General features: G+C 37.4%; 2 protein-coding genes across 4 annotated transcripts; one reads left to right on the top strand and one right to left on the bottom strand.

The window, feature by feature from the left end:
- The first annotated feature begins 34 nt into the window (after positions 1-34).
- Positions 35-24,113, top strand: LOC105452813 (3-hydroxy-3-methylglutaryl-coenzyme A reductase). Of its 2 annotated transcripts, none has more exons than XM_011694262.1 (9): positions 35-262; positions 15,684-15,900; positions 16,264-16,375; positions 17,852-17,939; positions 18,029-18,326; positions 18,776-18,927; positions 20,597-21,179; positions 21,592-22,832; positions 23,200-24,113. In XM_011694262.1, exons 2-9 carry the CDS (start codon positions 15,721-15,723, stop codon positions 23,291-23,293), a joined length of 2,748 nt encoding a protein of 915 aa, XP_011692564.1. In that variant the 5' UTR covers positions 35-262; positions 15,684-15,720; the 3' UTR covers positions 23,294-24,113. The 2 variants fall into 2 exon arrangements, with proteins under 2 accessions (XP_011692564.1, XP_011692563.1); XM_011694261.1 differs by lacking the exon at positions 35-262 and adding an exon at positions 10,114-10,555.
- Positions 24,114-24,460: 347 nt separating this feature from the next.
- LOC105452812 (DNA repair protein complementing XP-A cells homolog) lies at positions 24,461-26,709 on the bottom strand. 2 transcript variants are annotated; one of them, XM_011694259.1, is made up of 6 exons: positions 26,605-26,709; positions 25,873-26,090; positions 25,573-25,684; positions 25,363-25,487; positions 24,976-25,252; positions 24,461-24,879 (listed from the first exon to the last, which is right to left on the bottom strand). In XM_011694259.1, exons 2-6 carry the CDS (start codon positions 26,019-26,021, stop codon positions 24,718-24,720), a joined length of 825 nt encoding a protein of 274 aa, XP_011692561.1. In that variant the 5' UTR covers positions 26,022-26,090; positions 26,605-26,709; the 3' UTR covers positions 24,461-24,717. The 2 variants fall into 2 exon arrangements, with proteins under 2 accessions (XP_011692561.1, XP_011692562.1); XM_011694260.1 differs by lacking the exon at positions 26,605-26,709 and adding an exon at positions 26,351-26,538.
- Positions 26,710-27,176: the final 467 nt, after the last annotated feature.

Genomic DNA, 27,176 nt, shown 5'->3' with positions numbered 1-27,176 from the left:
CAACGCGTTCCCGATATGTCGTGTAGATGTCGTAATAAAGGGGTTCGTCGCACCGCGCCGGACTGCCATTGTGCACCGCGGCAATATCATGTGCCGTGCGACGTGCGTGCGTGCGGTGTGATGTGGGTGCGACAGCATCGCGATTGATCGCGATCAAGTGCCGGGATGAGGGTTGATTGAAAAAGGGGAGCGAACGGCACCGGAGGGGTGGCGTCGACACGCGGCGGACGACCATCTCCTTGGCGGTGTCCCGGCGTAACACGTAAGTCACCTTGTCGCTCGCCATCCCCGCCCGTACAGGTTATGTGTTGTGTGGCGGCGGAGCGCGCGCGACCCGAACGACCGGACCTAGGATCTTCGTCGCATACGATTCGCACGTGCCTCGTGCGTGATAGCGCGCGATTTGTGCGCGGGCTAGGACGATGCCAGAGTGCATTTGTCGAGCGAGCGAATTTTTCGTACCCTTTGACACTATCAACCCACAATCAGTCTCGCGAAAGTCGCGAGCGTAATTCCCACCTTCCACCCCTCTTTCGTAAAAATTTAGGCTCGTTTGGGGCGACACACACGGCATGCATCGATGGACTTTGCTCGTGATTTTCGTGATGCAATAATTACATCATTTTTGTGATCTTTGAAATTTTCTTAAACTCCCCCCCCCCTCCCCCCATGACGAACAATTGGAGCACAAGTCGAGTGGAGAGAATGACAGTAGTGTGAAACGAAGCTTCTTTAATAAAAGGCGAAAATTGGGACAAAGAAACATGTAAAAGAGGCGTTTACGCTTCTTTTACATTTTGTTGACCTAATTTTCGCCTCTTTCGACTTTACGCTTCGATTTTTATTTTCGCCAGGATTATAAATGCCAAATATGTCCTTTAATTTTGGAGCATTTTTGTTATTTATTCTAGCACACGCATGCATATAATAGCGTTTTATAAGCAATTACCTTATCTTAGATAACACCCAATTAAAATAGATTTTTGTATGTTATACAGGGTGTCCAGAAAATCGCCCGCAATACTTTAGAAAATGATTCAGGACCAGAAAAGAAGGAAGAAAGGCTATATATAAACACAGATTTGGAAATGAGATGTTTCTGAGTTATAGCTACTTTTGTTTAAAATTAAAATAATTGTAATAAATTGTGATTAATATGATTATGATTATAAAAAATAAATTACGATTTTTTAACATAAAAGTAACTATAACTTTAAAAAATTGTAATTTATTTTTTATTGTCATAATTATATTAATTAATAATAATTTATTATTATGATTTATTTACGATTATTTTAACATAAAATAAGTGGCTATAACTCGGAAACAACTCATTACCGAACCTATGTTTGTGTAGCTTTTATACCTTCTTTTTGGATCCCAAATCACTTCTCGAAGTATTGCGGGCGATTTTCTGGAGACCCTGTATATCCTCTCCTAAAAAGTTATGCGCAAATTTATGCGTTTTGAAAAAGATAATAAAAGAAAAATATTTAATATACTGACATTTTTGTGCGGCTTGCGAAAAGTACCCAATGCAATCCGCAACAGCGAGACTATCGAAATGTCAAAGAGTTCGAAAAATTCGTTACGTACATACAAACCTTACAACCAGCAAGATATAATAATAGATTTCGAGATTTGAAAAAACTGTGCAATGATCTAAGCAGAACGAGAACCGTGCTATCGAGATAACGTTAAAATAGCTTCAAAATGATTATTAAAAGTCATTTTTTGATCCGTCATAATTTATTTCAATATCATTTCGACCTGGATTATCATTGATGTTGTTCTACGCGGGGTATACATCTTGTATCTTGCAGCAAGATTGAGTAATAATATCGAAAAACGGTTCAATGACTTTATTGAGACAAAAATAGTATGCTAAAGTACTAACAAATTACAACTCAGTTTCCTCGATAAGTTACCTTTATAAAAACTTACTTTGTCATAATTTTTAGCGGCAATATGGAGTAATCTTATCGGCGCAGTGAAAGTAACTTTTGTATTGTTCTAAACTTCCACGAGATTTTCAAGTTGAACGTATAGTCTACTTAATAGATATTTATTCGTGCTCCGATCAGGAGGAGAAATCTTCGGCGCTGTACTCGAATTAATTGTTACACTTGAACAGATTCGGAGTCGCGCGTGTCGCGATCTCGCGTGACGCAATTTTTAACTGCAATGATTTATTCTAAGTCGGCTCCCTAACTCGTGGGTATCGACGATAGAAATAGAGGTTTTCGTTGAACGTATTCGCGCGTCTATTATTACGCGGTTCACCAACTCGATTGTGCCACGTAGGGTGTACGTGCGTTATTTCGTCACGCATAATTTGGACGGCACGTACATTGTACGTTGCACACGCTAGTTCTTTAGAAAGCACAGGAAGCGATAGATTAAGCGAACAAACTTTTGTCACACACGCTTTAAAAGTCAAAACTAAATCGAATTGAAAGATCTCGTGTTTGAGGAAAAGTCTTTAAAAAAAAGTCTTTAAAAGTATAATAAAGAGGGCTATTTTTGAGAATTTCGTTTTCTTTGCTGAAAACGAATTTCTAAGTTTGCTTTTGTAAGTTTATTACACCACCGACGAGATTAAAGATATACTACGAGTATTAAAGATCAATCCTGGGCCGTAATCATCAAAGGAGGAGCTCGGCGATAATTGAAGAGTGTCAGTATTATCGGCTATTGATATAAAATATATAAATTTATGAGTGTTAATATAAATATATGAATAATGAATAAATATATGAATATATGAATTATTCAAATATTTATATTGATAATCATTGTGTGAAATAATTATTTAGTATGCAAATAAATATTCTATCTTGTAGGTTGCCAATCTTTGCAAGCGTAAATCATGTCCTGAACGTTATTATCTCGCAGGAATTTCCAAAACTCCACAGTGTGATTTTCAAGTATTCTCTTATAACTGAAGTTAACTATCATTATCAATAATGCATTCTTTAGATTTAAAATCATCTGTCATCTTCTTCCATGCAGCCATAATATACTCTACAATTTGTACTCCACGTGGTTTTGATGGATCGATAAAATCAAGCATGTAATCATATTCAAATAATTATCCCGAATATACTTATAATATATTTTAAACATTTTGTAGAATGTTACAAATTTTATTATGCACTTCAATTTAAAACGGTGTTACAAGTGTCTGTATTATACTCGCAAATTGAAACGTAGTCGCTAATATATTTATTACGTTTGCAACATTAATCGACGTTTTAACAGTCATTTTAAAGAGAATTCGATCAATGATTACTGACTTTTTTCAATGGAATGGTGATTGATATTGCTGTCGTAATTGAAATGGGAATAATACTAATTTCTATAGGGCATATTTATAGGACCCGGACGTTCAGGCTCGATAACGGAGTGCATGCGGAGAATAGTTGCGCGCGAGTGCTTGCTAAAGGCACGTGTGTGAAGATAACACCCCAATTAAAATTCCTTAGTTCCGATTAGAGTTCCCGCTTCATTTTGAAAAGACGAAGAGGTCCCTACAGTTTATAACAAGAGTTCTGCTCAATAACAATTTTTAATTTACTAAATTTAAATTTTAATGGAGGATGCTAACTTCTTTTCAAACTTCATGATTGAATAAGTAGTTCTGAGCGGGTTGTTATAAACTATAGAGAACTATTCGTCTCTTCAAAATGAAGCGGAAACTCTAATCAGAACTATGGAATTTTATCGTTGGGGCGTTATAGATTCATGGACATCTTTTATCCGCTGAATGAAATTCCATCTTTTTTTCATTTTTTTATTTATAGTTTTAAAACTCGGCAATATTTCTATACACGTTTATATTTTTACTTTTGACTTTCAATATTTTTTTATTAGCAATAGATTTGCATTAATTAGTTGTACTTTCGGTTTTGATGTTGCCTCTTAATCTGTATTTACGTACGATCAAGCACAAAATTGTTTTATCGTATCTCAAACGTGCCATATTCTGCGTAATAGTGTATATAGGTATATATATAAACAGTCGTTACAGTGTTTACTGTTGAAGACAATCTTATACAGCCGAAACATCAGAACTGCGAGGTATATCAATAATTGTCCAAGAATGGAGGAACAGTGAAGTTAAGCTAAATACATAATGAAGTGCATGATACGTCATTTTTATTGATGTTTTATTATTAAACAAATAATAATTAGGAACTTTTCATTTACAAGAATAGTCAGCTAATTATAATACGGCTTTAAGCCAAAAATTATTTCGGCGAATTTTTACGTCATCTAATCGCTTCCTCGTTGCGATAGCTGACGGCCACATTTCAAGATAACATAATTAGTTAGCTAATTGTTTCCTAGTTACGAAAGGTTCCTTATTTTATATCATCGTAATACTTGTCGCTTACTCGTATATGACGGTTTTGGAGATGAACCGTACCGTTATAGTTAATCTCGGATCCGATCACACAGACGAGGGTTCTCCTGAATTCGACTGTGCACTCCGACTCGGGGGGAATCCCGGACAATTTTTCCTCCGTCAATGGCGACGCGCAATGAGTATGCCACGTGCGTCTTCGGCGGGAGAAACCGCGCCGTGTACGCGTGCATGATGTGCGTTAACGTCACATGCACGCGCCCGCTCCTCCGTGTGCGTGGGACTGACTTTTAAATTGCAAGCTATTCCGATTTTTTTCTGTCGCAGACATTGTCGTGCCGGACGAATTTATCTGCCAGCGCGTTAAGGTACCTGTATATACTCATAGGCGCGTCATTTGACGCGCGCCTCACGCATCATATAATTTATAACAATCTTTCTTTGTCGGAAACTGTTATAATTTTTGGTCCTCGCTATAGGACATGAACTTTTGAACACTGGCGACAAATGCGATGCAAAACGCGTCAAATTAAATAAACGCGACAGTGCTAGAAGTCACTACCCAGGCAGAAATGATCGGTCCATATAGACCTCGATAGACGACGTTTCTAAACATTGATTCGATGTCTATAGACATCGAATCGACGTCTATGGACCGATTGTTTGTGCCTTGATATGCTTAAATATCTATAGTTATTTCTCAAATGTCGCGTGGCACGCGCGTCAAATGACGCGCCTATGAGTATACCTTTTTACATATATACCGACGGATATAACATTGCAACGCACCCGTTTAAAGAAGATCCTTTAGCCCCTTCACGTTTCTACCATTTTTGTGTCGGTAATGATAAGCCAATCCGGCTTTAAGAGGCACGCTGCAGGCACGCCGAGCCGAATTTCTCTTTCGTCCCCGTCCGTAAACGACAGACGGGATAAAGAAACAACATCTTCGCGGCTCGCTGTGTGCGCTTTAGCTTCATTTGCGTAAGCCAAATAAACTGAGCTGTTAACAGTAACTTTTACGAGTGCATCGAAAACGCGGGTCGTACCTATATGCAGACGCCGAATGGTAAATATATTCGTATATACGCATATTTTAAGAACGGCGAAACTGCGTGACGTAATCGCACGCGTGGTAGGTATCTCTCGATGCTTAGAATTCACAAGTCGCCGTTCGGGATCGGCCGTTTTCACCTTCCTCCCGAAAATAATCGCGATCCGGCCGAGCAGCGATACGTATACTGTCATCGGCATATATCGGTCGCCGCGAGATCGAGATTGCGGGTCACGTATATAGCCGCGAATGACACATCCGAGAAGTGACGGATGATCGGAATTAATGAACGATGATCGCCGCGACTTCGTCTTTCGTCGAATTTCGTTCGCTTTTGGCGGCTTCCTGCGTCGCGTGTATATACATATGCACGTGGTATTACGCATTCGGCGAAGCCGGGAGTTTCCGACGAAAACATACTCGCTGTTAATTTTGGCCCTCTCTGACCGTGAAAATAACCGCGTACCGTGTGTAAATTGTTTGAAACGCGGGCGATTTATGACAGACTGAGGGGTCAGTGGGAGGGAGGGGGGACCTCTCGATCGAGAAAACGAGGTAGAAAACGGAGCACGTATTTTCCTTATTTTCGTCATTCACCGTCGCGGTTTAATTTTAGCAGATCGCTGAATGAAATCCGCGGCCGCGACGAAATGAAAAGCGTAGCACGCCGTTGAAAACATTTCCGACATCCCTCGCTCTCCGTCGCAGAACCCTCTTCCCGTTATGGAATAATCCTTCCCCCGTCAGGCGGAAACTCTCGGCTCCGAACGCGCGCTCGGCGATCACCTTATCGCCGTGATGAATTATTAATTGATTTTGCGGCGGCGAGAGAATCCCGCGGGGTCCGCTCGCGCGTGGCGCGCGTGAAACGTCGCGATGGTATCGCGATAAACGACCCGTTAGAAAGCGAGGTAAAGCGATTTCTATACGAGGCGTCCGTCGCAGAGGCGTGCGTCGGGCGCCTTTCTCGTAACGCCGACCGCATGATCGTTTTATCCTGAATAAACTCGCGACGACGGCTATCGTCGGCGCGGTACATTTCGCGACGCCGTAGACAAGAAGGCGCGACCGCCCGCCGCACCGTGCAGGATCCGCCGCGGTTTTCCACACTCCGCGTAAACGCGCGCGCGGTGCGACCGCCGCCGATTATTTGCTCGACGCGCGCGACCGGCGCGGGTTTCTCTCCGCTTTCCACGCTACTACGCACTTTTATACGCACGGAGACGTGAGACGCGGCACGAACGACGATCGGTTTGTTTTTCTTCTCAGTCTTGTGGTAATACCATAACCTTGAGAATAAATTGGATGTTGGACGACCATTCGCCCGCTCATCGCTATCTGCATTTTTACAGATCTGAACTCGAAACTTGAAAAGAAAGGAAAAATAACAGTCGACGTCCTCGAGAAACTACCTTAGGTATTCTGAATCTTCAGAATTTTTATGAAGGAATTTTTCTCTCTTGTTGCACGGTTTGAGTTTTGAAATGAAATATTATTTTCTTATTGTGCCATTTGAAAATAAGCGCGATACGAATTTTAATTTTAACGTTTTGTTAAATACAGTTAATAGCATTAATTATATTAGATAATTAATCATATATGAATCTATTATATTACTCGAATCGAGATGGATCTCTCTCATCTTTCTGAATAATTCTATAAATGGTACTGTCGAGTAAAACAATAAATCGACCGTGTGCCACCATCTGGAGAGAGAAATATTGCATATGTACGTTAAAATCTACAGTAGTAGGAAAAATAAGTTTTGAAATAAAATTTTATTTTCTGATTGTATCACTTGAAAATAGCGCGATACGAATTTTAATTTTAACATTTTGTTAACAGTTAATAGCATTAATTATATTATTATTAGATAATTTATTATATTATTAATCTATTACTCGAATCGATGGGTCATCTTCTTGAACAATTCTATAAATAGAACTGTCGAATGAAACAATAAATCGACCGTCTGGAGAGGAAACTAGTGCATATGTGCATTAAAATTTACAGTAGTAGGAAAGATACTCGATACCGCTATAATGCGTAAGAAGCGCTCCCCCAATTATTTCTTTCATAAACAATCGATTAACGGGAATCGAGATGACGCGCACGATAATTTCATGACGAAAATTACCCGAATTCATTATCTGAGAAAAACAAAGCGCTCAAACGCGCCGATTGGGAAACCGCCGAATCTCTGGAAGCGCGATAGCGTGCGGGAGAGTTTTGAAGAAGCTCTCGCGAGAGAGGCGAAGAGCCGATCGTCGGCGAAGATATACCTACAGCTTGGAAAGGCAGCGAGATGAATACTCTCCGATCGGCTGGAATCACGCGTATAGAACGAAAGTATTTCCACCCGGCCGGCACACACGATGCTCTGCACGGGGCACGGAGATTTATTTCTAATCTAATCCTAAAGGAACGTTAAAATAGCTTCAGGAAAGTGCTGCACTGTCTCGGCGGCGTAGTTGTGTTCTACTGTGTACCGCGAGATATACAGCGCACAATCTCTGGACAATTTAAATAACAGATAACCCGTATTCTCTCGCCGCCGAATTTTTGGTTGCCTCTTGGAATTGATTAAACAATCTCTTTCTGAGCAATTGATTTGAATGATTCTTAATTTTTATTCTTTTTACTTTTTACATTCTTAATATTTCTCCTTTTTTTTTTAATCGCGCGGGATCAGGTCTGTTTAACAGTCAATTCCAGTCGATCTCTTCCTGGACAATTGATTTGAGTAACCATTCTTAATAGTTTTTTTTAAAATTGGGATCAAGTCCGACTTGATGTCGAATTTGTGACGCGATTATTATCTTCCTTTGGCTCGAAACGAGTTGAAAAGTTTTGCACGCATGCACTATTGACTCGACTGCATTCCTTATACGCTTGGAAATTGCGAAATTACCAGCCGGTAACGATCGAATGACTTACAACAGATCGTATGTGTACATTATATACGGTTTTTCTTTTCTGCGTTTTTTGTATCGTTGAAAATGTAATTGCTGAAAAATGGTAAAAGGAGTTTTTGCGATTGAAGCTGGACATTAACATCTATATAGAATTTGTGCGTTTTGAGACACAATTGTGTGTGCATCATGCGCACATATAACACAAATGTTCACGTATCAATTATCTTCTTTAGTTCTTACAATTGACGCGATGGTAATTTTTTGTTACTCGTCGTATTCTTTGTGCTTTTGGTTCATAACTTATATGTGCGTGAATGATAGCAATCATAATTATAAATTAATATTAATTTCTTAATTTGCATGACTCATACATTATAAATAATATTCATGAAAAATTGAAGACTGCAATATCTGATTTTACTTGCGAGCACCGTCATGTAGACTAAAAACTATACCTATAAATTAAAACAAAACAAAAAATAAAATATTTATACAGCAAGGAGATAATTAGTTTGATGTGTGCGTCAATAGTAGTAGTGTCAATCTCTTTTTCAAACTAATATCAAAATGTGGAACTATATTTTCCCGTGAAAAAAAAGTCAGTCCCGCATAACCAATTACTTTTGAAATCTATCAAATAAATTTATTATATATATATATATATATATATATTAATATTTACTATAATTTTTTCAGCAATTGCTGCTCATGATGAAATATCAAACTTTCATGACAACTAATATATTAGTAATAAATTTATCGACAAAATTAATCTTCCTCATCTGACGTATAAAAACAAGTAACAGAAAGTTTATAACACATAAATTGACATGGACATACACGTGTGCAATTACGTTCTATAAATATACGTAATAACATAGTTACAAAATTACATTCTAAAATATGCTCGTAATTCTATTCGAAGTATATACGATACATATTACGATAACGTTTAAATTATTTATTAACGTCATTGCATATTTCCGCATATTTAACCAGAAAACGACGCAGTTCGCTGATATTTCGATATCCAAATTTATTAATATTATTGTATTGCATTTTCTCTTGCTTATAATCAATAACAAATGTCTGATTTAATTTATTTCTATTCTATTCTATTCTAGTGCGTTAATTATTTTATCTGTATTGTATTACAACAGAAGGCGATTCGATTGAATTTGATTAACATCGTTATAGCAGTATTTCGAAGGTTTAAATTAATAGTCGTGTAAAAATTATTTATATAAGTAGATATGTGTGAAAAATATTGCAAATTTCTTTTTTTTCATCACTATATTTTGATGTCGCATAGTTTATCTACAAAATCTCATTATTTTTATTCGCTTTACGTATGTCTTTGTGATGTTTAGCAAATTTAAATTTATTAGCGGTGGAGCGCAAGGGAAAACTTAAAAAAACAATTCTAAAGAATCTAAAAGTTAAAAAGTATGAACGCCTTAAGAATAGAGAGATTCGACCGCGTGGCTTTCGACATGTCAACATATTTCGACGTGTTAATTTAGACATTATCGAAGTGACGAATCTCCGCGAGACGCGTGGAAGGCAAAGATGGAAGGAGAAAACGACGGATACAGACGTCGATTAACGAGAGAATCGGGAAACTTGTCGAATTTCGCGAAGAAGTCCATTCGGATTGACGCGCCTGCGTGCCTCGAGCGCATCCGAGCGCTCACGGAGACGGCCGAGATGCAGCGCGGCGGCAATTGCAACCGTCGCGGTCGTTCGCGGCCGACGTCAAGTCAGTCGGTCTGTGCGCGCCGCATAATTTGGAGGAGGGCTCTTATATCTCTCGCGTCTGCAGCGTCGAGCCGCAGATCGAAGCCGATACTTACAGCCGCTCCACGTGCCTCCAACGCCGGCTGGCCTGGCCGGGTGCTCCGCTTCGCGGTCGTTCCGCTTCTAATTCCTACGTATAACGAGTACAATATACACGTCGAATTCATGGGGATTGTTACCGGTTCTATTTCGTGCGAAACGTGACGTCCATCAGGTATTCGTGTCGTGAGAGACGCCGACGCGTGCTCGACACGTGTTAATCTCATCGATTGTCGGAGGAAGAATATTTCGAGAAATCCGGATATCGATAAAGAGCGCGCTACGACAGTCCGAAAATTGCATTTGGGCCGACGGCAATCGACAAAACGTGCGCGACAGCGACGGATCGAAAACCGAAGGGGATTGTCTCTATTTTCAAATCAGGTATGTGTAAGCATGACTTTCGCATTATTTCGACTATTAATTGTCATATTCTACTCGACGCTTTTCGATGTCTGTAATCCAAACATGTCTATGCTTTCTGATATCTGACTCCGGCACGAACAGTGCATGTACTGTGTACTATTCGGCTTGCAGCGTCACGTTAATATAATATTTCTATTTCGCTAAATAGATCTTCGATATTTACGCTTGCATAATGTTTTGATTAAACCAAAATTTCCAATTGAGAATTTGAAATGAACAAGTCTTTATTTGAAAAAAAAAAAAACCTTATCTTCACTGCTAGATGTGAAAATGCTGCCGTTGTTACGTTCAATAAAAAGTAATAAAATTTAAATCAATATTTTATATCAGTAAATAATTTATCAAATAATTAATACGCGCAATTTATTTTTGATAATAAAATATTTCACGAAATGATGGAGAGATTTGTTAACAGAACTTATACGAAATCGGTATATTTTTGTTTACGTAGAAATTTCATTTGTTTTCAATTACTGATTTTTTAATTACGAATCTAAATCAATTTTTCTTAGATGAAAATCCAATTCATGCGATCATTTCTTGATTTTATATAGTTTTTTTCAATTAAAATTCAAATCTATAATATTGTGATGAAGTTTTACTCAGGCAATGCAAACGTTACTGCATTCTTTTGATTTATTTTACATCGATTTTACATCGATTATCGTCATTTGGACGCATAGACTGGGAATTCGATAAAACAGGAAACAGAATAAATGTACGTACATAAATGAGAGTCGTTGAAGTTTATCTTTGCGAAGTAGGTATTGTGTGAAACTTCTAACACTGTATTCTTTTTCGATCGAGCGACGTCCATTTACAGTTAAAAGCGCGTCGCTTTCTCGTTGAGGGCTATCTCTTATGAACGGCAAAATTTACGTAACTGACTCTGTATGACGTATAGCTGTCGCAAAAGGATGAAGTTATCATTCGTTATTTAGCTGTCTAACTAATTACGGAACCACGTATATATACAAAGTAAATGTCTCTAAATAAAGATGCGTGTCGTTCCGACTTCAAGTATCGTTCCGCGCGCAAGCCTATATAGAGAAGTTTATTGAGAGTTTCATTCGTCAGAGACGAATTCTCAAGACATTCCAAGACCTTCCCGCGGGACCTTCCGGGATTCTATTGGAAACGGTGATCCGTTTGAGACCCGAGGAATCAATTGCCGATCAAATCTCCAGTGTGTCCCGGCTGTTATCGTTAGCCGCCGCAACGTGTCAATTCGAGGGACACGAGAGAGAGACAAAAAACGAGGAAGAGGAATGGAGAGGCGCGCCGGAGCACCGGATTCAGCATTCGTTACGCACCGCCGAAGAAAGTAAATTTCATTTACTTCAGGGTCACCCGGTCGCGAGAGAGAAACGTATCGCGGAAAAAGTGAGCAACGCGATGAAGCGACGCCGACCGCGGCAGCGGCAGCGGCGTTGCATTAATGCGCCGTGAGAGAAGTGAACGTTCCCGGAACGCGCGTGAAGGAATAAAGAAAGTAGCGATTCCTCAGCGTGTATATGGAAAGATGTGGGAAATTTCGCCTCTAAATACACTGTACGACTGACGAAAAGGGAAGTACAACAGAAAGAGAGAGAGATGTATATATATATATATATAGGATGTACAGGACGTCCGACTTACATCGCGACCACTTTCTCTCTCGATTACAGATATCAGATTGAATTGGAAAGAATGTCCCTTTTTTACGATCCCAAGACGTCAATAATTTTCGAGTTACGAGCGATTGAATGAAGAATCCGTGCCGACTAATTCGTTTTTTTTAGTTACATATTATGATTGTCTCATTTCTATTTTATTTTTATTCAGTAATAATTTTTATCGTGTTTCAAACATGAATCTCCATGAATATTGTGTTTATTAATATAAGAGTACAAGTATACAAGTTACATTTTTATTGCAGAATTGCAATCTATATATACTACGATAAATGCGATAATTACGATAATAATTACTATTATCTGATTTTTATTTATATCTATATATATTTATATGTATAAATATAAATAAAGATAAGATAATGACATACTTGTTAGTAGAAAAAATAGAAAGAAAATACGAGAGCAATGTAAGCAATAACGATATAAATTAGTCTTGCTACAAATTCTTTTATATACAAAAAGTATACAAGGATATATTTAATAAAATCTCTTACGAGGAACACTTATAAGTTACTGCTACTTATTGAGATATCTCGTTATTTTCTTCTTTAATATTTTCCATACGGTTTCTGAAGTTTACGCAAAAAATTGATTTTTGAATAGATTGTGTGCTCGATAATTTTCGAGGCTCTTATGTTTATCAAGTTTAAAGTTTCAAGTTTAAAGCAGAAAAGAATTTAAGAGATAATCGATGTTATACTCGGTTCTGTGTAATTAGCGACGCACGTTTCATGCCTGCTCAAACCTGTACTGCCTGTTTTAACAACCATACACTTACAACATGTGTTCTAATCCTTTCCACGGTCAGCCAATTTATCTTCAGGCATTTACCATTCCAGACATACCTATCGGCAACATTATTATTTCGTAAGCAAATAATAATGTTGCCGACAAAATATGTCTCAAGTGGAAATTATATTGTAAATAATTCTCCATGAAGCACTTGACAATATTAATGAGTTTGAAAGATCGTAAATATTTTACAATAATATTTCCATTTTGTCGTTTTGCTACAAATTGTTTAGATCCATTTTTACGGTATTTTTTTACTATTATTTATAATTGTGCGCGATAACTTAATTAATCGAATATTATATGTTAGTAAATATAGAAAATAAACTATTACGTCTTAGTATGTCGAAACTAAAACAAAAAGCTGAAGAACAAACTTCAAAAACTTTTTCGTTTAAAAATTTGTTAGTTTTAAAAAGCCAGGTTATTCCCGGGTAATTAATACGCGTTCATTTCCAAGAGAAAGAAGTTGCAATAGTTATATAAATATAATTTGTCCCAAGGACTAAAATTTCAATTAATTCGTATAAATACGGCAATTCTTCAGGCAACAATATCCTTTTTTTTTTTTTGCAATAAAATGTTTGAGTGTAAGACTGCAACCAACGAGAAAAAATAGTTTCTGTGATGGTTATTAAAACTGGAGAAGAGGACAACGGTCAAAAGACGTATGTAGAAATACTTGCGAGTACTTCTCGACACTTGGAAAGTCACCGACCTTGACAGACATTTCAAGTCACGCCGGTGAATTAGTGCTCTTTCTCCGTACTCGGCAACCTGTATCATTACTGTATGCATAAAAAAATATCTCGGCTATCCGGACAGGTGCGTTAATTGGTATATACGCGGGACGCCCTAGAACTTGTGCAGTGCTTGCGACTGAAGGGTCATTCTGTTAGAGCATGTGTTACACCTTTATCCAGTCATTTCGAGGATCTGCTGCTGGTGGACGTTTCGAATGTGGGAATGACATTTGTGTGGAACTGGATCCACTTGATTTTTCTATCAGCAATTTTTTTTTCTTCGACAGCTAGATTGAGAAGGTAGAAAGCGAACTGAGCAGTTCAAGATATTCAAGAACACGATGTTACAACTCGCAGTAACGCGGCATTATAACGCGGATTTTGACATCGCGCGTTGATCGTTCCAGATGTCATTCAGCACCCGTAAAAGATTCATCTTAACAGACCGATCTAGTATAACGAATTGCATTTTAACGAATAAATTTTCCTAAATTAATTTAATAATATTGCGTACATATTTATGCGATTCAGAATTCATTTTTCTATTCTTGCGTAATACTGCAAATTTCTGTCAGTCACGAAGTTGATATACAAATACTATGAAGATGATAATGAAAAAGAAAACATATAGAAATGCGTTATATAAGTCGCGTGGAATCTATATGTACATGGTAAATATCGGTGTGCAGAATAGATGGAACGAGAGAGAAAAAGAGAAATATGCAATGTGGATGTACAATATAAATTTTTATATCTTAAAAATCTACAATATTATAACACATTTTTAGAAATCTATAATATTATAATAAATTGATACTGCACCTCTTATTATATAATTTAGAAATTTACAAATGTAGATTTAGACTTTATAGCTCCAGACTTTGTAACTCAGAAATTTACACTTTCGAAATTTATAGGAATCTGCAATTCTAGGAGAATTATAGATCGTGAAGAGAACATTTTCTCTTCATAACAACAAGTGAAAAGCATCTCATTATCTTATTATTAGGATACTCTGAGTACCTCAATTCGATCGTATCAATAAAAAGTATCCACACTGTTCGGCACTTTTGATTTTAATGATTTCGAAACGATGTTATTTTAGTGTACTTCTACAAAAGTAAATACTTTTGTAACGTTAATCCATATTATTTCATGTATATTGCATACGTATAGAATTGACATGCTACGATATGAAAAACAATTTCAATTTGTAAAAGATTCGAGCAAAGTAGTAAAGAATTCGGCATTTATATAACAATTATGTAAGTTAATTGGCTGAAAGCTTACGGTGAGAAATGTTGACACTCGAAAAATGATGCAACGGTCACTTTCCCCAAATCTAGGAGTCGTCTCTCTCTGTACCGCATGTAAATTATGTACGGACCTAGATACACGATATATTATTGTGAAATAATTACACGTATGTATATTATTGTGCATATATTATGAATATATTATTTCACTCTCGAAAGAAATTGACTCAATCTCACGATCCACTGGCGCAGATACTGGTCCAAATCTTCTAGAGAATTTAATAGGAATTTAATAAGAATGTCGGAGTTTCGTCGAGTCTCTCAGAAAAATAAATGGAAAACAAATAAAGAATTTAAGGAATAATCGTATAATAAATGAATAATTCTATCTAAATGTGTTTAAATATAAATGATCCTAATAAAAAAAACCCATCAGAAAGACATGGAATGCAATAAATTACGATAAAAGATCCTCTTTAATATACTTATATATACTTGCTTAAAAAAATCGTCTCGAAATTGATCGAAAATGCACGCGACGAATCTTTAAATCATCCGTCTTTTTTTTCTTTCGATAAATCATTAAAAGCCTGTTAAACACGCGATCAATATGTTGCAGATTTCGCACGGTTTTTTTTTTACGAGGGCTAGCAACAATGCTGGCGCACCTGTTTGAGAAGCACGGCCGGCTCTGCGCCGGCCATCCCTTGGAGGTGATCGTGTCGATCTTTACTTTGACAGCGTGTATACTTAATATGGAGACCGGAAATGGACAAGTACGCGAAGAGAACTTACCCGATGCCACGTACTGTCGTCACAACAGATGCGATGCTATGGTAAGCAAATCATAAAACTATGCTTTAATCGTTTTTTTCTTTTAAGGATGTTAACTTCTTTTGTAAGAAGTTGCGATTCTTCTGATATTAATATTCTATTAAAAATATCTCAGATCCAATAGGATCTAAATACCTCTTTAATTATTTAAAACAAATTAAACAAAATTAAAAATCTATATTATTAATTAAATATTTGACGAAATAATTATAACTGTATGTTGTATTCGACCGAACTAAATTTTTCTGTACGCTACTGTTATTTTTATCTATACTTTTTTTTATTTGTCTATATTTTTTTATTAATTTTTTATTTACTTCGATAAAAAAATTTTCTAATGTATGCACGTGTATTATATTCCACAGGACCTAAAAGCGGCTGACATTATAGTGATGACGATAATACGCTGCTTGGCGGTGCTATTTACTTATCATCAGTTTCGCAATCTACAAAAAATGGGATCTAAGTACATTTTAGGTAAGACAATAAAATGACATTTTTAATACATTCTGTGATCATTTTAATTTCAGTTGATTTATCCAAAATAACGCGTGATTTAATAATTTTATTTGTGTTATATTTGTTGAGTACATTATATTTTATAATGGTTAAAAACTACAAAAATTATAAAGAAGAAAATATATACCCAATATATCAATATTTATACATACATTATATACATCATAATTATAATGGATTGAATGGAAAATTTCGCTTTTTGGATTTGTGCTAAAGCTATCTGTTAGCAAAAACAGAAGGACTTTCCGTTCAACTCATTGTATATATATATATATATGTATATATATATATATATATATATGTATATGTAAAAAATTATATTATAATAATTTTTTTATAAACAAAATATCAAGCAAATAGAAAATCTAGCGTGTTTTTATTGTGTACATTGTACCTATATAATTTTATTAATAAATTTATTATAAAATAACAGTTTATATTGAAATTGCATACGAAAATGATTGAGTTTTGCATACATTTTTTATACGATTACGTCTGTTTATACGATAAATCTGTCATTATTAATTCTAATGATTCAGTATTGAAATTTTATTACAAAAAATTATTGCTTATTCATGGCATATTACGTTCGCAGCTTAACACTTGACTAACAAATATATACAAGTTTAAAATTAAAATGTTTAACTTGTTTATCCTGATTATAAAATTATTTAATAGTTTTAAACTTTGATCTTAAAATTGAAATTTAATGTTAGATATGTCGAATTATCGTAAATACGCGATGTTATATATCTATAAATGTATATATCTATATTTATCTATAAATGTTATATATCATAAAGATACGAAATGACTTTATCGTGAGTAGAATCTTTTTTTTTCTCGTGATTACTATAGCTCGATATACGCTGATTGATGATGGATTCACGACGCGGAGAGAGGGGGGAGAGAGAGAGAGAGAGAGAGAGAGAAATGCGTAATAATTATGCGTGTCAGGACCATTCATAAAACTGGATCCTCCCGAGTGGCGCGTGAAAGCTCGCGATGGCGAACAGTGAAAGTTTCGTGGAAAGCGATAGCGTTTCGTACGGAGCGTTACGCTCGATTACTGAATTCGGTTACTGAGAAAATTTATACGCCGCTCAGCTCTACGTAATGTTATGCACGCGCCGATACACGCCGATTTAATTTAATTCCCAACATCACGTCACGTATCATACAAAACCACATTCCAACGTCATTGACGTTATAATGATCGAGTAGCGAAAGAAATCGATAGTAAACTAAATTTAAAAAATATCTTCCGGACGCGTAAAAATCTTCCTGTTCACTTGCAAACGAATCACGACGATCGGTCTGTATTTTCTTCACGGATTTCTCGCATCATAATTAAGTCATGCCGATTTCATGATTTAGCGCGTTTAGCAATTTAATCACATGCTCATATGCAGATTTGTCATACGTATGTTCCAGGTATCGCCGGCCTGTTTACCGTGTTTTCCAGCGTGGTGTTCACCTCCGGCGTAGTGAACTTCGGCCGCAGCGACGTCGCAGACTTGAAGTAAGCGCGCCGTTTTATATATACATTTAAGGAAAATAATGCTTCTCTCACCCCCGTGCGACTGACGAAACGTTATTGCTCTCTTCCAGAGACGCCTTATTTTTTTTTCTGCTTCTTATCGATCTCACGAAGGCCGCGACGTTAGCGCGGTACGCGCTAAGCTCGCGGAATCAAGAGGAAGTCAAAGCGAACATCGCGCGCGGCATGTCCCTGCTGGGACCGGCCATCACTCTGGACACCCTCGTGGAGACCCTCCTGATCGGCATAGGATCCTTGTCGGGCATCAGAAGGCTGGAGATCCTCTGCACCTTCGCGTGCCTCGGCGTGATCGTCAACTACATCGTCTTCATGACATTTTACCCGGCCTGCCTGTCGCTTATACTCGAGGTATGGTAGGCTTAATTTGACGTTCTCGTCGGAACGACCGTCTTTCCCGCGCTTTTACAACTCTTCTCCCAAATCGTCTCGCGTATATACATTTCGAGCGCAGAAAGCGTAACGCAGCGAAATTAAAAGGCACCGATTTGAAGGAACGTCTATCATCTACCATCGTCAGGAAAAATTTGATACTGTCAAACATATCGAACGCATTGCATCAAATGTCCAAATATATAAAAAATAATTGCGTCATATTTTTCATTGTTTAAAAATATAAACAAATTAAGTTCGTCGAGGTTTTAGAAATATTATTCCAAGACGCAGAGATATTATAATATAAAATCAAGAAATCTTCGAGAAAAAAAACGAAGAATTTAATTGTCCAATATTTCTCTTATTATATTTTAAATGTTTATTCGCCATAGTAGGACAGGGTAAAGGACGCCATTATATTACAGCTTTCTCGCGGGAATAATAATATGGGCCAATTGAGCGCGGACAAGATATTCATAATGCAGCCATTAAACGAGGAGGATCAAAAGCCAAATCCTGTGGTGGAGCGAGTCAAGATGATTATGATCGCCGGTCTATTCGTCGTGCACGCGAACAGGTATACATATTTTTATTGTCTCTCACGATGATACAATAAGAAGAGAACTCTTCGTTTCTTGATTATATTCGCAAACTTGAGAATATAAAGCGCGGTTGAGTACAATGTATATCGTATATATGCGCGGCGGAGAACAGGAAACCGTGGCCGGAGATGCTATTGTGCGTTCCACAATGACTCCCATTACTTTTTTTATATTTGCGCCGCTTTTGTTGAACAGTTTGTGACGCCTAATTTCACGACGACGTCAGGTCATCTGTGTGTGTCATTAGCATTTGGACTTATAGACTTCTATTCAATAACTTATTCATATTCAATGAAGGTGTTCGGTGTAGGAAGGAAGATCTTCTCGAACAAAAAGTTTGGGCATTTTTTTCAAAGGGTTATCGGTATCGCGGTATAAACGAAACAGATCTCGCAACGCCGGCGGAAAAATTATTCATATTTTCATCATCATTTTCGTCTTGAATGGATATTTACGAAGATAGGAGGCGAAATTGCATCGTAAAATTCTAAATATGCCTTTGAAAAAATCATCCTTGTAACGGTTTTTTTTTTGTGAACTTTTAGATCGAATTGCAAATATAAGAGATAAAAAAAATAAAATATTATGCGCAAGTATTAATTTGGTAACCTTGAATTTTGTTTTCGATAAAGAACTAATAATAAGACTGCTTTCAGAAAGCGCGCTATTGACGTCACTTTGTTATTTTATCTTGATCATTCGTTAAACGTAAGACAAGGACAAAACGAAATGATGCACTAGCGCTGATAGCGCGTTTCCTGAACGCAAAAAGCACTTCTTTTTCGTTGCGAAAATGTCGCTACTCATCATTGATATTGTTGAAATAACAAAACGGATTAATTCGACCTATAACATATTATACAATTTCATCTTTATACATACCAATAGTTATACAATAATGTAAATATTTTTCAATATTTAAAGTATCGAGAGAGCTTATACGCTTTCGTTTACGAAATCCGGCATGAATGGCGAAGAGTACTTTAAATATTGCATGAGAAACGCGTTTAATAATAACGCGCGTACAAAAGATCGACTGTCGTCCATACAGAGTAAAATGAGAATCCAAAAATAAGTGACATCATAGGGTGGTGGTGGTGGTGATGGTGGTGGTACAGAATTCTTTCGGTATTCTCTCCCCGTTTGTATGCCAGTTGTCATTCTGGATTACGTTTTAGTTTGCGAAAAAGTGTTGCGGCGTTCGCTTCGCATTTTCATCAAAACAACTTTCTCTCTTTCATTCATTAACATAACGCTAATTACATTGCAGTGTGTATATGTGTGCATAAAAGGCAATTTTTTAATATCTCATTAGATTTCAAAAATACCTTTACACAATTACAATTTGCAGTGCCAATTATATCATTGTGTTAGAATTGTGCATTTTCGTCAATATTCACGTTGCATTGGCAAAAGAAAGATATAATAAATTTATGTTTACAATCACATTTATAATTACGGAATGTAATAATATAATCGCTTGTCTTGTACATAGAAAAAAAATAATATAAAATGTATATATATATATTTTTTTTTATTTTATTTTATGATATAATATCTGTTCTGCTTTATAATTGTCCAGATTAGATTGTTTCAATTTATTTATAATTTTGATTTATATTAATTGCTTGTCCCACATTGCAGCCGTTGGCCCTTTAAGAGCGAGGAAGGCGAATATACGGCAAAAACAGTGGCAACATCCACGAATTCGGACTCGATAAACGGTTCCGATCATACCGAGAACTCCGAGTTGAAGGAACACCTGATGACTTGGCTGTCAGCCAGCGCGGACAACATTGTGATACTGATACTGCTGTTAGCGCTGGCGATAAAGTTCATCTTCTTCGAGGATAGAAGCGACGTGGTTTCTAGACGGCTGAGATTCAAAGAAGAGGAGGAAGAGGAGAAGGACGCGACAGTGGAGGAGAAAGTGGAACTTCTCGACGGTCCCGCCAATCTGGACGATATAGATACCACTATGAACATATGGTTACGAGAACGTTTTGGCGTTACGTTACCAACGACGATCCAAGAGAAGCCGGTCTTTCCTCTGTCCGGCGTGGGTGGTGGATGGGGTGATGAGAACGATGTGGAGTGCGTCGATAAGGAGGTGCAGACTGACACGATATACCATGGCGCGAGCGATTCCGGCGAAATTGATTCGTCGCCAAAGAGGCTTGAAACTCTCAGGAGCGTGGAGGACTGTCGCGAGATATATAATTCAGAGGTAAGAGAATAGTAAGGAAATTATTTTCTTTTTCTTCTTCTGAGTCCTTTTACTCTTGTCAGAACACGATGATCCCTCTTTGTATTTTTGCGATATGCAAATAATTTATTTGCGCTATTTATGTACAATTTTACGCAAATGGGTATACGGGAACTACAGTTTAACGTCGGTCTTAACTAATTAGAGGGGTTCTCATGGCAAGATATACTCTGAGAGGTAGTGATCGAATAAATATGTTTTCTGATTGGATTTGAAGCCGAGTCTTCGGCACAATTGTGGCGCAGAAAGCAGACGCATATCTTCACACAGAAAGATGTGCGTCTGCTTTCTGCGCCAATATATATATATAATTATTTTATATATTTATATATACACGCGCAATATAATAATTATAAATGTATTATTACATAAGCTTGGAGCCAGTGCCTTGACGAACGAGGAAGTGATACAACTGGTGAGAAACAAGGACATAGCTGCGTATCAGTTGGAAAAAGCGGTGGGCGACATGGAGCGCGGTGTCGACATTAGACGTCTCGTCGTGGGTGCTGCCGGCAGATTCACCGAGGAGATGACCAATTTGCCGTACAAGCACTATGATTACAGCAAGGTATTCGGCGCCTGCTGCGAGAACGTGATCGGCTACGTGCCCGTACCGGTTGGTATCGTCGGCCCGTTGCTGATCGACGGCCAGCTGTATCATGTGCCGATGGCGACGACGGAGGGCTGCCTGGTGGCGTCCACCAATCGCGGCAGCCGCGCACTCCTAAAGTGCGGCGTGACCACCCGCGTTACGGCGGACGGGATGACCCGCGCGCCCGTGGTACAGTTCCCGGACATTGTGCGCGCGTGCGAGGCGATGTCGTGGATAGAACAGCCGCAGAACTTTCAAGAGCTGAAGGACAGCTTCGACGAGACCAGTCGCTTCGCTCGTTTGAAGAAGATCCACCCGCGCATAGCCGGCCGAGACCTGCATCTACGCTTCGTCGCCACGACCGGCGACGCCATGGGCATGAACATGCTGTCGAAGGGAACGGAGAGGTCTCTGCAGACGTTGCAGACCTACTTTCCGGACATGGAGATACTCTCCCTCAGCGGGAATCTCTGCACCGACAAGAAGCCCGCGGCCGTCAACTGGATCGAGGGGAGGGGCAAGAGTGTGGTGTGCGAAGCGATCGTGCCCGCGGACGTCGTGGCGTGCGTGCTGAAAACTTCGGTGCACGACCTCGTCAAGCTCAACAACAAGAAGAATTTAACCGGTTCGGCCTTGGCAGGCAGCATAGGCGGCTTCAACGCGCACGCCGCCAATATCGTGACCGCGATTTTCATCGCCACCGGACAGGATCCCGCGCAGAACGTTAGCAGCAGTAATTGTTTAACGTTGATGGAACCGTGGGGCGTGGACGGCAAGGATTTGCGTATAACCTGCACAATGCCCAGCATAGAAGTCGGCACGGTGGGCGGTGGTACCGGTCTCCCGGCGCAAGGAGCGTGTTTAGCGATATTGGGGATCAAGGGTGCGCATCGCACGCACCCCGGCCAGAATGCCAAAAGACTCGCCCGAGTTGTCTGCGCCACTGTGCTTGCCGCCGAGTTATCCTTGATGGCTGCGTTAGCCTCCGGAGATCTGGTCAAGAGCCATTTGAGGCATAATAGGTACGTGATTTGAGCGTGTCTCATTGAATTTATACTCATAAATATGATGAACAACTGAAACGAGGATCTATATAGATGTAGTATTTTATTAGAATTTTCTCTTGATCAAAATTTATTTTTAGAGAGTTTAACAGTTTTTTTTTCTTAAAATGTATAAACATTATTTATTAAAATAGCCAATTGAAGTTGTTCATTTCCATTTAAATTTATATAGCGTTACGAAAAAAAAATTTGTAAATTACGTAATTGCGAATTTGAAACAGTTTGGCGATAAGACTCAAATTATGGATACAACTGTTAGTTACTGTTAATAGCTGAACATTATTTTGCAAGTAACTGATTTGCACGTTTCTCTTTCTGTTTGCAGATCGTCTGTCCTAATTAGTAACCCGGTTCATACTACTCACAGTAATGATAGTAGTGGTGGCGACAGGCTAACCGTGCCAAACGTTGTGCCGTAAAATCTTTGTGCAGAGTTTGCGTAAAAATTTTAATGGCAAACGTATTTTCATAATTTTTGTATGATGCGGCCTGTTGTTTACGTATCTGCGTTTCGCACTTGCCTCATTTAGTGTTCCAAAGAAACAATTAGTCAAGTATGAATGTTTCTGTTGTATGCGATGAGATGTAGGTCGAACCATGTGTATATTATTTCTATGTATATATGTATATGGAAGGAGAAGTATCGCGGTGTTTTCGACGGAAACGATCAACAGTCTCTCCCTAATGGTGCTGTAATGTAAATAATAAACTTTTTAATTGTTCCCAAGTTCCCAAGTCTGTTATATTAATATCGGGATTTAATTCGTTCATCAAATTAAACGTCGTATTCGAAAACCGAGCGAGTGCGAATTATAGCGGAATAATAAAGATAAAAATGAAACTTTTATTTTTATTATTTATGTATTACAATATGCATAATTATAATACATAAATTTTATTGTAGTTCATATGTTATAATGTATGAATTATAATTATGTAGTCGCGGAGCGAAGTTAAATTTTCCTGATAAGTTTTTTCGAAAATCTGTAGGAAAAATGACGATAACACAATTTTAATTGACTAAGGTCTTAACAAGGATTAAACAATGGACAATAATGATTATTAAATTATACTGATTTCACGATCGTTTTGCGTCGTCTGTTTACATTTTTTTCTCGGAAATTTTTCCAGCAAGCATGCAATTATACATTCATTATACAATATCGAATGATATTTATTATAATCGAATGAAGCAAAAGAATTAAATAAAACCTATCTCAACTGAGTTTTTTTACATGATCTCACAAATATTGCTTAAGCATGCCTTTTGAATATAAAAACTTAATGTCCTCCCCCTTAAATAAAGAAAAATTGTTAGACGAGGAAAGTGCAAAATCATGTCATTCCAATGTAAATACAAAAAATAGCAAAATAAATAATTTCTATATTTCATAAATTGTATTATAAATTATAATTCTTTTATATTGTAAATGAGATAGGTTTAATTTGAAAAACACATTTATAAATAAAGATTTATTATGTAAGATTTAGAAACTTATAAATATAAAAATTAATGACAAACCATAAATGAAACCATAAAAATTAATGACAAAAAAAATGTCAAACCATAAATGAAACCATAAAAATTAATGACAAAAAAATAATTTATCATATCTTTTATTTAAATCTAATTTTTGTAATATAAAAAAAGGTGTATAAATCGAAGTTACATTGATCAACAGAGTACTGACGATGAATACTGATATCTGACGCATTTAAATTTTCGCGAGAAAAAACGAATTCCTTTTCAAAGACTTATCCATAAGATCATCGTGCTCGAGGGATAAAATCATATTTTCTCTCGCATAATTTAAAATTCACACATGCTATCGCATTCGGACATTCACATTTTTTCGTACGTATCCTCGTAACCGCACGACGTGCAAGTGTGTGTATAAGTATCGTCCTCTTCGTTATACGTGTCCTCCCCGAACTCGTGAACGTGCGACGCTTTGGTCGTCTTATCGTACACGGAGCTCCGCACTTGCATTCGCAGCTGTTTAATCTTTATTTCCGTGAAACATATAAAACATTTTTCAGTCAACATGATAGGATTGTATTAAAATCACGTGTGTGCATTAGTACAAATTACGGTATGTACCTTTTTGTTGAATTTCTTGATCTTCACTCCCTCCCGCTTCACATCGCGCGCTTCCTTCTCTTTCAACAGGTTTTCCTCCGAGCCCCAAACCTCCAAGGCCCTCTGTTCTATCTGCAGATGCAGGTACAACTTCATCTCGCCCCAATGCGCGTTGTGAGGATTCTTTCGCACGATGTACCTCAGCACGGGCTCCCGCCGATCGAGATCGCAATCCTTCAACAGGTATTCTTGTTTAGCTTCGGTTTTGGTGATCAAGGAGTGCTTTCCCTCTTTATCTCTGGAACAATTTATAACGTTTACAATATTCGCGACTTGTCACGGTCAGCGAGAGGCCACGCGGAAGAGGAAACGAATACCCATACAAATGAAACTGTTCACTGGCGCTACCTGCACTTATCACAGACAGTCAGATCGAACGTTTGCAAAAGATATGATTCTTTAAATTTCTGCCGACACTCCTCACACTCGTGCGATATGCCAATATCTGGTGACGGCTCGGTTGCAATCTTCATCTAAATAAAGAAATGTACATTTATTGTAACGATATATATGATGCAACGATGCATAGATATAATCACGTATATATGTGTTGTATACCATTTGCTGTTCTAATTCATCGTTTTCCTCTATCAGGAAGCCTCCACCGCTATCGATAACACGCTGCCCTTGGACTTTTAGCATTCTCCCTTTTACAGAGTCACCATTTTCTCTAGAATCACATTAATAATAATTAATATTAATAAGAATGACTAATCAAAATCTTAGAGGAAAAAAAGGTTTATTTTAAAACTGTAAGATTAAAACTATCAAATTGATCAATAAAGAAAAAAAATTCTTTTGCATTTTACATAGATAAGTTAATTAACTATTTCATGTGCTTATACATTTAACACATACCTAGCATACGGATGAGTTACAACCTTAGATTTTCTTAACAAGAGTGCTCTCTGACGATTTCTTTCGGCTCTCTCTTTGAGCTGTTTCTCAATCTCCATGTTGTCTGCGTTCTTGTTAGAATTATTTTCCATACTTGCCGTACTAGCCATTTTTTAATAAAACACTAAATTCCCGTGGGTGTATCTTGTATCGACGACGTGTCTCTGAAGGATTATATCCTGAAAATAAGCAAATGTATATGAACGTTCGCCAGTTACGTTATTTTTTAAAATTGTAAACATTCAAAGGATATTGTGTATAGAAATTTATTTCAGCCTCTTAATCGTAAACAAATTTTTTTTTCGTTTTACACCACCGGTCGGTAGATTATAGCGCTTTCAACTGCCTTCAACCTTTTTGCAAGGTTATATAGCGCACGTAAACAAATTTATCAAACAAAGAGGTTAACGTAATGCTTAGATAAATTTGATAAAAATACCAGAATTTTTGATAGTTTTAACAGCTCGACGAAGAGTGTCATAGCGCCGATGTTTATTCGAAACGTTACATAATTAGGATTACATGCAAAATCAAAATGCAAAAGTGAAACGCCGCGTCCCGTAATAATGAGGTTACTCGCCAACACTTTGAGTCATTCATGCACTTAAAGCTTCATGTCATGCTGCAAAAATAATACTGAAGAACTCGCTTCGTGACAAGTTATAACGTCAATTATGACATAAATGGAAATACCTAAAGATCCAAATTATTCAGAGCAAAGCTCTCACAATCAGTAGTTCTATGCGGTATGTACGTTTTGACCGGTTCGCTGATTTGCTCTGACGCTCTGTCATATATTGCACTGCATTGCACTTCCTACACTTCAAAATACACGTGGATAGCTTGATGTTTTAAAGGCATATGTCCATAAAATTAAATAACCGAAAAGTTAAAAGAAATTGTTCCATTTAAGACGATTAAAGAGTTTTTCCGTAAAGACCTGCAACATGTTAATAACATACTCAAAACAGAGAATCAATCTGCATGAAAAATCGGCAATAAACTGGAAGAAATGCGAGCAATAATTGACTTTAAATGTCTTTTTAGGTAGGAATTTTTTTTAGTATTTAAATAAATTAAAGATTTGCATGAAAACACGCAATGGAATTAAAAACAGAACGCATTTAAAAGATAGAAGAATTTTATTATAATTTCGTAAAATTGTCGACTTAATCCTGTTTTTGGCTGAAACCGTATATTACAATAATGCCAATCGAAGCTTCCTTATTTTATTCTAACTTAGAGCAATACTAATTTTATAGATC

This window comes from Wasmannia auropunctata, unplaced genomic scaffold (genome assembly GCF_000956235.1).
Source record: "Wasmannia auropunctata unplaced genomic scaffold, wasmannia.A_1.0 LD336026.1, whole genome shotgun sequence".
NCBI classification, from domain to species: domain Eukaryota; kingdom Metazoa; phylum Arthropoda; class Insecta; order Hymenoptera; family Formicidae; genus Wasmannia; species Wasmannia auropunctata.
The sequence above is the reverse complement of the archived record's forward strand: the minus strand, read 5'-3'. Positions and strand labels throughout refer to the sequence as shown.